The following is a 16,059-nucleotide window of genomic DNA, read 5'->3' as shown; positions in this document are numbered from 1 at the left end:
GGTGAATGTAAACTTTTAATTAAAGCCTGTCTGTGCCCTATTTTATTTTATTAGCAAGGCCCGCAAGACGCTCATCCTGGGCCATGTTGAGAGGTTTGTTCCTTACTTGTCCCTGGGAGGCCCTGAAGTTCCTCTTAACCCATAAACTCTGGGGCACCTGAGGCTATTAGCCCGTAAGCCACAAAACAGTCTCTGCTTTTTAACAAGCTGCTTAATGTCTGATTTAACTGTGAAACCTGGTCCCTGGCAGTGGCCATAAAATGAGCTCTTTCCCACAGTCACTTTCTAAGACCTCTGCAAGGGTAGGCCAAAAGAAAGGTCCCTAGCGGTTCCTTTCACAGAGGGAAGCCCGCCTTGGAAGCTTCAGTCTGGAATCTGGACCCAGACATCTCCCAAGACTTCTAAGACTTTGGGGATGCCCAGACATATAAGGCTCCCACTTCCCAGAATCTGGGGACAAGAATCAGGATTCCCAGCCTCCAGGACACTGGCTCAGAAAGCAATCCATTCAACAAGGCCTAGCAGTGGGATGCCACCAAGGCTGATGAACATGTTTATCCTCCCCTAGGATAATGGGAGGTTTCTCCAGGGTTCCAGCAGACTCCCCATTCATTGTGTGTCATCTCAGGAATTGGATCAACCTGCCTACTGATGGTCTAAAAAGGGAGAGGCTAATCTTTTCCTGCTATACCATGTGGCCACAGTACAGTCAAGGGTGTGCTCTGTATGGGTCCCTGAATTCCAGTTAAACCTAGGTAAGAGCGGAGAGGACAAATAGATCTAAGGGCCATGTTTTCTGGTCATGTTTTCTTAAAGGGATGAGGGAAAGCACTACTAAACCAGTCCATTTTAATAAGCTCAAGGAAATTATTCAGAGGCAGAACCTAGAAACCCAGCCTTATTTCAAAGAAAGCTGGCAGAGGCAATAAAAATACCCTCTGGTAGATCCTAACCCTAGAGAAAGAGTCCTTCTAGGAACTCCAGTCTGCCTTGGATATCCATAGAAAGCTGCAGAAACATTCCCTGGGCCCCCAAATTTCCATTAATTCCCTCTTAGAAAGTTTCTCAGTTTTCAGTAATCGAGACCATGTTGCCAAGGTGGAGAAGGTAAAGAGTGGCTCACCTTTTAAGAGCTTCCATTAAAGTCACCTTCACCTCAGTGACATCCGAGTCCAGGCTCCTCGTCAGCAGGAACCTGGCCCCAAGCTGCCTCACCACCTGGATGGGGTTTTGTCTCAGGGGAGTTCGGAAGGGACCTGAAGCCACACATGAACCATCAACCAGGAGGGCCCTTAGGTGACCCTTGACACAGCAAGTAAGTTTGTTAATTTCTTAATTAGTATGGGAGCCAATTACTCAGTCTTAGCCTACACTTAAACCTCTCTAGCCTCAGTTGTGCCTAATAAGGCGTGTGAATGGAGAATGAAGATCTAGGCCCTTTACTAAACCTCTTCCCCACCTCCAGCCCATGATTTAAAAGGTTCCTGGCTATTCCTAGCTCCCTGCCTATTTCCTTGCAATACTGTGAACCTTCCAGCTAAAAGCCTCGCAGGGCTTTACCCACTGTGGGAGGTAACTAATGGGATACAGCCCCAATTCGTGTATCATTGGGGGAGGGCTTCTCTGGACCCCTTAGCTCTCTATCTAGCAGATGCCCAGGAATTTTCCTGGAGGAATAATGCTGACGGGTCCTGCATGAGGGTCCTGCCATGGATGGACACTGGGAGCTTTGCATTAACATGATTCTAAAGTCAGGTTTTTCATAAGCTAAGTAAGTGTATAAAATTCTCTCTTCTATTCTAATCTGTGCTCGCTTTAACTGAGTCAGTCTGCTCATGCCTAGGAACTTGTAAATCTGATTTGAGGTTCGTCCATTACAAGTTGGATACCAGTGAAATGTAATCGAAAAACTAGTCTTTAAATGCCAATGCTATCTTGCAATTGGATTTGATGTATAAATCACAAGTAGAATTAGTTCAACTGCCGGAAAAGTGGGAAAATTTAGCACTGTTGATACTAATAAATTTGTTTTAGTTGTTAGACAATAAACAAAAGTGCCCAATTTGTTTTGAAGTAAAAAGTTACTCTAAGAGTTAAGATCATTATATAGATGCCTTTATATTGTAAAACAGCAAAAGCTGAAATTGCTATAACTGGGTGGATTTAGCCTACACCTACTATTGTGATGGTAATCTTAGATAATTTATTTTTGTTTATGATTATTTCAGGTCTAGCTCACCTTGCATATGCTTGCTATTGTGGTGGCAATTCTAAACTGAGTTTGCCTTTGCTTATGGTTATTTCAGGACAGGCCTTTCCCTTGGGTGTACTTGCTTACTATTGTGATAGAGATTTTCTCCTGTTTGTAGCATGGCAACTTCTGCTCCCTATGGCTCAAGGGAAGGCAAATTTGAGACACCCATGTCTCCCATCCTTCTACTGATGTTAACAGCCCTGCTTTCTCCCATGATTATCCAGGTGTATACCAGAATGCTGTCTGGTAGAATTCTCGATCCTTGGGGAGTAGGGGGCCTCCCACCTCAAGTGCTGAGATTCCTAAAGGCAGCAGGTCATGAGGAAAAAAAAAAAACAATTTCCCTTGTTTTTGACCTCAGGGAGTATATACTGGAATTAGTGTTGCTCATCCAAAGTCTGCCAAAGTCAAAATGGGAAATGTAAGCACAGCTCTTAAGTAAAGGAAAATGTTTTAAATTGTATTTTTAAGCATTGGGAACAATATTATTATAAATCAATAACAAAAGAACAAATTCTTTTTTTGCAAAAATTCATGGTCACATTGCAGATTAACTAAAAATAGCCTTCAAAGAGAACTTTTGACTGTAATGTTATTTTAGTTAAGCTTATTTTGTAGGAGAACACAAATTATAAGTAACATTGGTGAGTTATATCTAACTCTCTTTGTGTCTGCCTATTTGCTCAGTGTATATTTTCATATGTCATAATGGTAATACCAAATTAACTAATGAAAATTCTTAAAAGAGCTCTATTCAAATTGTGAAAAATTAAATGTTTATATATGTGAGTAAATATTCCTGGACCCCAAATTAGGCTAAGCAGGATAGAAAGGTCATATAGAAATCTGAATATAGAAACTATTGGGAAAGGAAAAGAGTTTTTCCTAAGCTTTTTGACTTACACAGCCCCCATGACCTTCTCTTTGCAAGAGATATGAGAGAAGGGCTAGGTGTGGCATATTAAAACTCAGTCTTCTGGGCTGGAGAATTAAGAATCATAGTTTGTCCTGTAATTCCCCAATTTAAACCTTTTAACAGTCTTAAAATAAGGGTGGTTAATGATCCTATTGTCAAATTTCAGTAAGTCAAGGAAAAAGTCCTTGAAAGCTATGGAAAGATCATTTTAAAATTATGATTAAAACAAATTAAACAATTATAATCCTTCCAGAACCTGGAAGTCAGTATGCTTTTAAGGTTATTCACAATTTTAGAAATTTACTAAAGAAAAAAAGATATTTTCAGCTCCTGTGAAAGAAGAAAAAAGAACATTCCTTGCATAAGCTATAATGGTTTCAATCTTATTTAGCTTGGAGGCAATCTCCCTGGGTTTATAGGCCACTAATTAAATAAATTAGCATTTTACACATTAAATCTTTAAAATAATGAAAATTTTAAGTTTGTGTTTAATGAAATTAAGATCTGTCCTAAAGTGAAATGACAGGTTTTCACAGAACAGATTGAGGAATGTAAGAAAAGACTTTTACATGGATAAAGGTAAATTTCATTGGTTACTAATTTAATAAGCTTATTTAAATATAAAGTAACTAGTCTATGTGGTTATGGTTAATTATAAGGAGTTTGCAAAAGCACTGTCTAAACTGAAGTATTTAAATGGCTAATTCCAGAAAGCCATTATTAAATAGAAACCAAACTGACTGATGATAACGAAAAGTATCTTCTTAACAGAGAAACCTGTAAGAGGTGATCTCAATCTGCATATTAAAGTGGTGGTAAGGAAAGGTAATCTTGAGTTCATTGGGAAACTTAGATTTTCATAACATAATGGAGAAAGCAGTTTTTCCTGTACTGTTAAAGTAAAATACCTCTTACTTAATATAATCATGGCAAATGTATAAAAATAAGAAAATATTAAAAGTTAAGTTCATTTGAAATGTTATATACTGAATTGTAAATATCTAGAAAGTGTATAAAAATTAAAAGAAATAGACTTCAGTACTGTCACTCTATAGTGCATTTAAACCAGGCATTCAATACCCTGCATGGTGCCTCTCCATTTGAGTTATTGGCTAGGTCGGTCACTACAATCCCTAAAGCAATAACATCTAGACATGCTCCTGAAGTGGATGGAGAGTATGTTGCAGTTTTGGATTCCTACAGCAGCCTGCCATGGCTCAATATGGCCACATTTGCAATGGGCACTGCCTCCAGACTGGCTCTGTTTAATAGTGCCAAAGAGCACTATGCACCAGGCGAGTGGAACACTGGAGCATTTTTCTCTAGGATCAAAGGTGGTGCAGCATGCTGGCTATGTGAAGTATATACCAAGTGAAGCAATAATTACCAGAGTTATACAAGTAGAACCTAAACAAACACAATTGGCATTGCGGCCTGCTCCTTCAAAGAGATAACATCTATGGTATTGCAAACCTGGAGCTTAGATCTATTAACTGCAGTTCAATGAGGAATTTGTGCATTGATTAGTATTAAGTACTCGACCTATATACCTGATAAATATAAGAATATCTCTTCTATTCTAGATCATATGCAAAGGGATACTGAACATGGTAAAAGTCTTGGTAAACTTAATTCATTTTCTAAGTAGTTAATAAATGTGCCTATAAGATAAAGGAATGGTTCTCTTAAGTACTGTCTTTATTTTGCTTGCCATATGCTTGTCTTGTTGCCTTTATTGTCTTTGTTAGGTTATATTTAGGGCAGTGCCTCTCTTCATACCTTTCCTAACTATCCTAAGCATAACCACTGCTGTAGGTTCTGGTTGGCAATTTATAACAAAGCCAGAAGGTCTACCGCAGTCTTTCCCTAGAGTTAACCAACAGCATAAAAGAAATCAAGGAAAAATGCTGTTTCCCATCAACTTTGGGAGGATGCAGCCTCTGAAGGCACATGCCCTTTCTCACTCCCATGGTCCAGTATACCATGGGTGGCCCCCTTTTTGGGCTTACTTACCACCAACTTATCCTTTTAGTAAGACCATGTATCTTAAATTGTATGTAACTTTATTTCTTCCAGAATCAAGGTCTTCCAGAACAATATGTTAGTCATTCGGGGATTTCTTCCAGCTCCAACCACAGCGCCAGACTCTCCTTCCCTCAACCTCAACAGAATAGCCAGAGGGTTTATACCCTGTAAGGCATGGACTGTTTCCCCTAACCAGCAGAAAACAGCTACAGAAGAATTAACCTTCAACACTCCCTTAAGAATAAGGGTGTAAACTCTCTGAGGGGGGTGTTGAGGCAAGTTAGTATAGGGAAAGAGGGAAGGCAGCTGGGACCCAGCAGAGAACATGATCAGCAAAGAACATGGCTGTGAGACCTTCCCAAAAGCTCCTGCTTTTAAGGACAAAGCCAGAAAGACCCTACACAGACCCTGGCCATGAAGTCCTATTTGGAGCTCTTTCCAGGGTCAAGGGTAAGTCCCAGATATCTCCCTAAAAAGGCCTTCTCATTGGGCCCCTGAAAGCTAAAAGGTGGAGATCATAAGGCAAACAATCAGAACAGCAAACAGTCAGTCCCTCCCCAACTTTAGTCAAAGGGGGGAAGAAAAGTTCTTAAAAAGGCCTAACCTGGGGGGCCATGTGTACATCTCACCCACTCACATAGTCTGCAATCCATGTCTCTCAGATCGTGTACTGTTTTTCTTTTCTTGTTTCTTAATAAACTCTTTACTTTGTTCCCTTCCCTATGGCGTGTCCTTAAATTCTTTTATGGCAACATAAGCCAAGAACCTAGAAGCCCAGAACCCAATGTGTTCTGCTAACAGGTGGGCAAGAAAAGTGAAAAATCCACACACCTGAGCCCCAGATATACAACTAGATAGAAAGTTGTGAGAACAGCAGAATACTGCCCATGTCCCCAGAGCCCTTTACCAAATGTCAAAAAACAACAGTACTTTCTAAGCGCACAGTCATAAAGGGAATACCTAAAGTTGAGGATGGAACAGCTATTAAGAAATATTTGTGGCAAACCAGTCCCCACCCCAAACAAGAAGTAACCTTAAAGGAATGGGAAGCCTAAAGTGCGCTATAGAAAATCATTTTATGCAGTAAAGAATTTGACCTTGTTCTCAGAGGTCTGTCCTTTGTCCCCAGCAGAGTGCCTTTGTTATTCATGGTAGGCCCTTGAAACTCACCTGGTAGTTTATGCTAATAAAGTAACTCAAGGTCTGGACCTCAGTCCACACTTAATGGTTTATGCTAATAATGTGATTTAAGATGAGCCCCTCAGGCTATCCCAAGTGATATCAGCCCAGCCTCAGGAAAAGGAAGGGGACTAGAGACTGACTTCAAACTTGGACAATCAATCAGTAAATCATGCCTACTTAATGAAGCCCTAATAAAAACTCTGGATGCTAAAGCTTGAATGAGCTTCCTGGGATGGCGGGAGTACATTTTGGGAAAGCCCCAGACTTGTAGTTGTTGTCAGAAATAAGGGCAGGCTTGCATGAACTCTTCCCTCTAACTTTGTAGTTGGAGCGTAGTTCCTTGCAGTTGGGACCAAAAGGGTTTGGGAATCTTGACAGTTTGGAGCACTGTGCCTCAAGTTTGCAATTTGGCTAACTCTAGGTTTATGGCAACAGCCGAACCCAAACAGCTCAACCCCTGAATAGTCTGATTCAGTCCTATACACTAAAGACTTAGTAAAAGAAGAAGTGTTCTCATTTCCAGACAAAAATATTATTTACCCCAGTCTCTCTATGGTCATATATATAAGGTGTCCACTTTTAAACTAAAAGTTATGAGATACACAAGCAAAAAAACAAAAAACAAAAAAAAACAAAACAGGACCAGACTCAGATTTGACATAGCTGTTGGAACTATCAGAGAATTTTCAATAATTATAATTACTATGGAAAAGGCTCTGGTGGGATATGTGGACCACATGTATAAACAGATAGGAAATTTTAGCAGAAAGGTGGAAACTATAAGAAATAAATGAAAATGCTAAAAATAATCTCTTTGATGGCTCATCAATAGCCTCAACAAGTCAGCAAATTTTAAATAGGTCAAAAGAATTTACCTAAAATTAATCAGATTTGTGCCATAAAACTTTAAATAATAGCATAAATCATAACATCATATTCAACTATTTTTTTCAATTTATTTGGAAAAGTTCATTAAAAAAATACAAAACAGTAAGAGGAAACTTAATATTATGCCTGGCATATAGCAGGTACTCAATAATGTTCACTGAAGGAATCATTATAGTCAATGAATAAATTTAGTCACTAATGAGAAAAGAGAGATAAAATGGGAAATCACTTACTATAATCTAAATTAAACTGAGCAACTCCAGAGCCAGGATAAAAGGAACCCTTTTCCACAGCGAAGAGGCAATGCTTATGTTGTTTTTCTTTAATAATATGCTTTACTCCAGTAGCTCCTTGATTCATCAAATTCCAGCCTCGGACACATCCGTCTAGATGAGGGTTAATCTAACAAGTTAAAATATAAGTCAAGGAGTGCATTTTAAACTTAGATTGATAATCACCTTTTTTTTTTTTAAAGGATGTACTGGGGATCGAATCTGGGACCTCATACATGGGAAGCAGGCACTCAACCACTGAATGACACCTACTCCATGAAAATTACCTTAGTTAATTATAGGTGTAGGTTTTCTTTCAGAGGGAAAGCATTTCTTTCATGACTATTTAAAATATTTTATACAATCTACATTTTTCTTTTAAAAGTTTTCTTCCACAGGACAGTCTTTTTCAGTATAAACGAGCGTATACCATTACAGGCCTCCATTGGGATCCTAATGATGTTTAACACGAACCTCAAGCCCCACCTGCCTCTCTATGCCAATCAGCAAGAATATGAATATTTCTGCTCTCAAGTGCTATATGTGTTTCTAACTGTGACCCTGGGCCATAAGCTGCCTTCTGTTTTCCTTTAGCTAAATTTAGAATATAACTTTTGCCTTGCCAAAAGAGAAATCTAAACCTCTTCAAGGCCAAAAATGTTTGCATCCTTTAGTCTCTAGCAAGTACCCTGTCAGATTCAAGACATGTAGTAGCCACTTAATAGTGAAAATTTTTTGTATAATTTGTTTTAAAGTGTCTTGATTTATCATTTCAAGGAACCAGTGTATTCACTCTGACATAGATTAACTAATTCAGGTTTTATACCATATCACAGAAATGTTTTTAAAGTAACTTCAAATCCCCATGAGTGAAAGATGAATACAGAATAGTAAATATTTAAGTTAAATCAGCAAGTACATTTGACAAGCCCATGACTTCAAAAGTAATTTTTAAAACACTGCAAGGACAGTGATTAGTCTCCTTCAGAAAACCCATTCCAGTTATTAGACAAATACCATATTCAGAAAATGATCCATAATATCTAACGTCAATTTATGACAGGATGAAGTTATACCTTGAGTAAAGGTATTTTAAAATTCCACCTTATTATAGATAATCCTTAACCTCCCCTATATAAGTCCTAAATAGATCTAAGAAAGAATTTTAAATGGTTTTCACAAAATAATATATTTTTAACTCAACAGGTGAATTTATATGTTTAATGACTACATTTGGACTATTAAACTGTTGACAATGAATTGATAGTGAACAATTTAAAAAATCCACTTCTTCATGAGTAATGCTGCAGATTTAAATGGACTCAATAACACTTTATTCATTTTCTAATTTCCTTAATGTAATTTCCAGTCAGTAATATTAATTTACCATGTTCGGTTCAAGTTGTTACACTTAGAATGTTCAACAAAATAATTTCTATTGATTCAAGAAAAACACATCTTCGAATCTATCACAAATAAAAGAATTCCATCCATGAAGAAAGATACAAGCCTGGATCATTACCGATGTTAGAAGTGCATTTTCCCCTCCTTTTGGTAATCCTGCAAAGTATATTTTGATTTCCAGAAATCCTTTTGTAGACTTAAAAAGGCTTCCACGTTTATTTATATTCATCACGGCCTCTTTAGCTATTTTAACATTAATACTACGATCTAATTCTTCCACAGAGACCTAAAATTAAAACACAACAATTACCAAAAAACATAACCAACTATCACTATACTACATGTCATTTGAAATACTGGGATTGAAAAATCCTGTTGTTATTCCAATAAAAACTTTCTAATACAGTCATTTTTTTTTTAAGCAAGGGAGTAAAGAATTTATTAAGAAACCAGAAGAGTAAAAGTGCACACCTGAGACATAAGTGCACCTCACAGAGCGAGATGTGCCTCTAAAAGAGTCATTTTAATGCAATTATTAATTTATTCCAATCCATGTGAAATGTCAACTTATTACAAAGGTGATAAAAAAGTCTTTTAAAGTGACAGTACTTGATTAAAAATTAAATACATAACATTTTTAGGGTTAATAATCAGTATTATTGTTATATTTAAACATTCAGTTATATTTATTTTTGTTTGTTTTATTTTCTTGATTATCCCTTTTGGATTTTTTTTTCTTTTCTTTTTTTCATATACTTTTTTAAAAAAGATGCTTAGATTACATAAATGTTATATAAAAAATATAGGGGATTCCCATATGTCCTGCTCCCTACTCCTCTCACATTTTCCCACATTAACAACATCCTTCATTAGTGTCACACATTTGTTAAAATTGATGAATACATTTTGGAACACTGCCACTAAGAAAGCCACTAAATTAACAGTTTAAAGGATTCTAGTATTAGTACCTTAGGAAACTTTTTAAGTGTTCTCATTTTACAATTACATGATACTAAACATACAGAACCATATAAACATGTTCTTGACATAAATTAAGAGATATAAGTATCTTGTATTCTGTTCATTAGATGAATTATATTTTATTTTAAAAATTGAGTGAAGCCATAAGGAAGCACAATGCATCATTTTGAAAGTAGTTTGAATTTTTAAAAAATGTCAGAAGTGAGGGTAAACAGCATTTAAACATCCTCCTATATAGGTAATTTGAAGAAACACTGTTACAATTACATAATGTAAAACTGTAGCTTTCAAATTGCACACTCATCCTGATTTTCCTTTTTACTAATTAACAATAGAAACCAAATAATAGGCACATTAAGGAAACACTATAGTGAAGCAGGCTAGTAAGATAGGGAATCAACAGATGGATCTGGAACCTGGCAAGAAGTCCACGTGGACATCAATAACCCTAAGATGACTCCTGGAAGACCCTCCCCCAAGATTCTGCCACTCAGAAGAAGACTTCCTCCAGAAGCCAGAAGAAGCCCTGGATATTCCTCAAGGACTTTATCATTGGGTCCTCCTGGGAGACTGATAGGGGAAATAAGCAATCAAAACAGTAAACAGCTGGAACTCCTCTCCTGCCATTAGCAAAGGGGTGGAATAATTAACAGTTCAAAAGGCAGGCATAGGGCCTAAGCGCTCTCTTGTGCGCTCTCTTGCCTCTCTCTTGCCTCTATTCCAGGACTCCAGCTGCCTTCTCCCCCACTTGAATCACCACTCAAGTAAAACCTGGATATTTATAACCTATATTGGGAAATTGTAGCCTGCAAATCAGCCCTCTTTATCACTTTTCATCCCCTTCCTCTCTACCTGGGACCCCTGCTCTGTTATTTTATCCCATTTCTCTTCCCTCCCTACCTGAGTAAATTACCGGCCTGACTCATCTGGTGTGCTCTTAAAATTTATTTCTGCAGCATAAGTAAGAAACTAAACAATGTCTGGTAACAACAGGAAGGGAAGAAATATCCTCTAAAAGCAAAATAAATTTAACAACATTTACAAATCTGACGCTGGTCAACACTCCATCCTTAATAAAACCAGTCAGCAGCATATTATTCCACTGACTCCTGGAATGCATTCTTAACTTGGCCTACAGGACTTAACTGTGTACTGTTTCTCCTGCTCCACCCTTACACATTCTTAATCTCCTTTGCTGGATCTACATCTTCTTTTCAATCTCTAGTATAAAACTCAAGGGCTCAGTCCCCAAACCATGTCCCTCTAACCATGCAAGTATTTCTAGGGGGTTGGGAAGGGATGGGACTGGGGTGGGGGAGGGGAGAGTCTCCTATTGCCCTACCCTAAAGCATTTGGAAAGTTGGGGTGGTGGGGACTTTCACTTGTCACAATGAGTCTCGTCTTCTGGATGTGATGCCCTTTGATTGCATTAACTGCAGCTGAGGGGTCTGTGATTATATTGCCTGATAAAAATCACTTTAAAGCTTTTGATTGGACTACATCAGTGAGCCATGACTCAGGTTGATGGGGCTGATGTAAATGGATACACAGAGGGACAAACACAGACAGACTCAGGAAAATAAAGTTGCCATGTTTGATCCTGCCATGTAAGAGAGAGGACTAGAGAATTGCCTAAGCACAAAGCTCCAAGAGGCTGGGCCCACAGAGCAGTCCAAGAGGAGATAAGCCCTGCTCTATGCCTGATAGCTTACAGCTGAACTAGAGAAGAAAGTGGAACAGCCAAGACTCATATAGGAGGCCCAGAAAAAAAATCCATATTCCTGGTTGCCCTCAACTGAGCTCAAACCTCAGCAAAGAGAGGTGGCCATTTTACTTCAACATGTGGCAGCTAAATTTGGTGAGAAAGCATCTCTGATGATGCCTCAGTTTGGACTTATCACAACCTTTGAGTAATAAGTTTTTACTAAATCCCCTTTATAAAAGCCAGCCCATTTCTGATGCTTTATATTAGCAGCAATTTGGCAAACTAAAACCATGAGTGTTCAAAAATTTATATCCACCATGAATTGAAGTCTTGAATTAAAAAATATATCCACCATATGACCACTTTTCATTACTTCCACCATCGACACTACAGCCAAAGCTACCATCTTCTCCGCAGTGGGATATTGCCATGTTCTCTCAACCCTATAACCTATAACTTATTCTATCCTTGCTCCCTACTATCTAATCTCCACAAAGTCATTAGGTCTTGATCAGAATTATCTTCTTAGAACACAAATGATGTTGTATAACTTCTCAAAATCATCTAAGTCCTTTCCATTCACATATGAAATCTAAGTCTTCACATTGGTCCCCCCAAGACCCTACATGATCTTATTATCCCAGACCACATTTCTGATCTCATTTTCTATGATTCTCCACCTCTTTCACTGCACTGCATCTACTTTCATGTTCTTCTTCACATACACCAAATACATTCTCTTTCCTGAAGCTCTGTACTTGCAGAAGCACCTTTCCCCATACACTTCTCATGACTTATGTCCTCAAGTCTGCTCAGATCTAATCTCATCAGAGATATCATTTCTGATCCCATATACACTATCATCATCACTATTACATTGCCTTGCCTTTATTTTTCCTCATAGCAGTAATCACCATTTGACATATCTACTTACTCATGCATTCATTATATCTTACCACAAGAATGCAAGCTTCATAGGAGCAATGACTTTGTTTTATGCACTCTATATCCTCATCCCTGGGAAAAGGGATTACCACATAGAATACTCAAAAAGTATTTTATTGAATAAATAATATTATGATACAAATTACAGATTTCCCACCAATATTAGGATCATACCTGTAGCAGTTTGATATGGTTATGAATTCCAAAAATAGGTATTGGATTATGTTTGTAATCTGACCTGTACCTATGCATGATTGAGTTATGATTAGGGTGTTGATAAAAGGTATGGCAAAAGACAGAGTTGAGGGTTTTTGATGTTGGAGTTTTGCTGTTGGAGTCTGATGCTGAAGCCTTAAGCTGGAGCCCTGGGAAGTAAGCTCACAGAGGAAAGAGAAGCCAGACCTAGGAAGAAGCAAGCCCTGGAAAGAAAGGAACCTTGAACCCAAATAGAAGCAAGACCCTGGAAAGGAAGAACCCAGCAAGCCTGAACCCTCACAGCCGTTGGCAGCCATCTTGCTCCAACATGTGGAAATAGACTTTGGTGAACGAAGTAACTTATGCTTTATGGCCTGGTATCTGTAAGTTCCTACCCCAAGTAAACACCCTTTATAAAAACCAACCCATTTCTGGTATTTTGCATCAGCACCCCTTTGGCTGACAAATATAGTACCCAAATATATGATATAATCATAAATATTGCATATAAAGAAGCAATGTTTATTTCCATGAGCTACAGTAAAACTACTTAATAACTATATAGCTTATTTATCAACATTTCTAAATTATGCATTGTAATTTTAATTTCATGTTTTTAAAATAATTTTTTGAAGATCTAAAATAACTTAAAATTAGTGAAACAAATGGTACCAAGTAGATATTCCAGTTTATAGATAAATTTAAATGATCAACTTTGTCATGAAAATGACGACTTAAAATATTTACTTGAAATAATTCCTGTTTGAAGTAAATTTGCTTGATGTACTATAGTTTTTAATAAATTATCCAGGTTTATAAGCTGGTAAAACATTATACAATAATAAGATTTTTGAAATAAAAATCATAAAGTACATGAAAAATTCTATTTTTATCACGGGCATTGAAAATTCATAAACTAAGATATTGAACTAAGAATTAAATTTAACATTATCCATGTGGAATCTAAGCCCCCACTTGAAATAGATGTGCAATGGACACAACCAATCCAATGTCCACAGAGAAAATGTGGCATTGGTGTGGGAAGGGTGGCCATGGTGGCTGCTGGGTGCGGGGAATGGGAGGAAGAGATGAGATGGGGAGGCGTTTTCAGGACTTGGAGTGGTCCTGGGTGGTGCTTCATGGACAATTACGGGACATTGTAGATCCCCCCAGGGCCCACTGGATGGAACGTGGGAGAGTGTGGGCTATGATGTGGACTATTGACTATGGGGTGCAGCGATGCCCAGAGATGTACTTAAGAGGTGCAATGGAAGTGTCATGATGATGGGAGAGAGTGTTGCTGTGGGGGGAGTGGGGGGTGGGGGTGGTGGGGTTGAATGGGACTTCATATTTTTTGAATGTAATATTTTTTTTAAAAATGAATAAAAAATTTAAAAAAAGAATTAAATTTAAGAAAAATAGCACCTAATTTAATAACAGATTAAAATTTTTCTCTGACAAATTTGAAAAGGTTTAAATCGTTTTTTGTATAAAATTGCATTCAACTTCTAACAAGGATTTTTTATTAAAATATGGGCATATCCACTAAATTAATTGTTTCTTATTAACAAGAATCAATCAAATAGAGGAGACAAAAAAATGTGTGGAATTGAACAGCTGCCTTCTCTCCAGCTCAGAATTCTGCTTTGACAGTCCCATTCAACAGAGATTCTTTAGTGAACAATACCTGCTACCCATGATGATGTTAACCTCACAGGTAAACATTCATCTTCTTCTTTATTACATACTATACTATCTAGAAATTTAAACTCTTATTGAAACAGCTGATATTTTCAATTTGTGTAAATTCTGTGGATAAAAATTCTGTTTGCTATCTTTGCTGAAAAAGTGACTTTACAACATAGATGATTTGGGTACTGTATTAGTAAGTCAAAGAGGTGCTGATACAAAGTACCAGAAATCTGTTGGCTTTTATAAAGGGTATTTTTTCAGGGTAAAAGCTTACAGTACAAGACCCTAAAGAGTCCAACTCAAGGTTGGTTTCTCACCAAATTTGCCATGTGTTGAAGCAAGATGGATGCTGATCTCTGTGAGGGCTTAGCCTACCTCTCTCTCAGCTACAAGCTGGCATAGGACTTGTCTCTCTTCCCAGGACCATAGGATCAAAGTTCTCTCCTCTTCTGTGTCATGACAAAGTTTTCTCCTCTGTCATCAATGGAACTCTTTCATCCTGTGCATCTTCTTCTGTGTGTCTTCTTGCGTGTCTCTTTATATAGCCTACCAAGGGCAGGGACTTAAACTGAGTTACACCCTACTGATGGGATCGAATCAAAGCACTACTCTTAACATAACTTAATCAAAGGCCTCTCAGCTGAATCTACTACAGTCAAAGGGGATCACAATCAGAGGAAGAGACCAGTTTACAAACATAATCTCTCTTTTTGGAATTCATAAATAATCTCAAACTGCCACAGGTACATTATAGTAAAAATGCTGTGTTCTTCAGCACATCAGAGGAACTGTTTAGGCATCCAATATTTTAGATATGGCTCTTCATTCTGGAAAGCAGAGGTTCCCAAATGAAAGCATTTGGAGATGCCAGAGAATTTCAGTGTTTCTCTGACAGTTGCACCTGAACCTTTGCTGACATTATTCTTTTAGAGTTAGAAGACTAATATCAATGGCTGCCAAAGAACAGATAGTCCCCCATTTGGTAAAGCACACCTGTGCCCAAATGTGATTTGTTCATATCTTTACTGTAACATAATTCATGTTAAATGTTACTTCATATTAGGTTATTAGCCTTCATTAGTCACTAAAATATGAGGCACTAAACCTAAAAGCAAGGAAATATCTTGCTATGTACAGTTCTAGTGCTTTGAGTAAATTAACGCATGGACAAGTAAATGAAGTAAAGAAACCCCTTAGTGACAACTTCACATGGCTTCTTAACAAAGACCTCTTATCAACTCTAATAGGCATAGAAGCTATCTCTTTGGGAAACCAAAGTAGAGTCACTTCACATTGTAAGGTACAGCTGATTTCTCAGTTATCCACTGCTAAAACTAGCAACGACTACTGCAGAGAAGACTTCTCACTATAGACTATCAGTAATTCCTCCAGCAGAAAAGTTCCATTTTAATCTAGATGATTAAAATTCTGTTCCCCATAATGATAAAGGCTTTGTTTTGAGGATTATCTGAAAATGCTAGTTTCTAATCTCTCTAATTGTATGAGGTAGTATATATTGCTTCTACAAAATATATCATTTATCTTTATGCTTATATTTAAAACCAAATTAATTTTTTGGTTTGCTACTATGTGTATTTGT

At 37.5% G+C, this 16,059-nt stretch overlaps 1 protein-coding gene across 1 annotated transcript in view; it reads right to left on the bottom strand.

Annotated features, from left to right (window-relative positions):
- PROS1 (protein S) overlaps nucleotides 1-16,059 on the bottom strand; it is a 136,524-nt gene that overhangs the window by 18,076 nt on the left and 102,389 nt on the right. The window contains exons 11-12 of the mRNA XM_004446643.5: nucleotides 9,060-9,227; nucleotides 7,499-7,667 (exon numbers count right to left, since the gene is read on the bottom strand). Of these exons, the coding sequence (XP_004446700.1) occupies nucleotides 7,499-7,667; nucleotides 9,060-9,227 (337 nt within the window). The remainder of the gene's footprint in view (nucleotides 1-7,498; nucleotides 7,668-9,059; nucleotides 9,228-16,059) is intronic.

This window comes from Dasypus novemcinctus, chromosome 4, assembly GCF_030445035.2.
Source record: "Dasypus novemcinctus isolate mDasNov1 chromosome 4, mDasNov1.1.hap2, whole genome shotgun sequence".
Lineage (NCBI taxonomy): Eukaryota > Metazoa > Chordata > Mammalia > Cingulata > Dasypodidae > Dasypus > Dasypus novemcinctus.
Note: the sequence above shows the minus strand (reverse complement) of the source record. Positions and strands in the feature narration are given on the sequence as shown.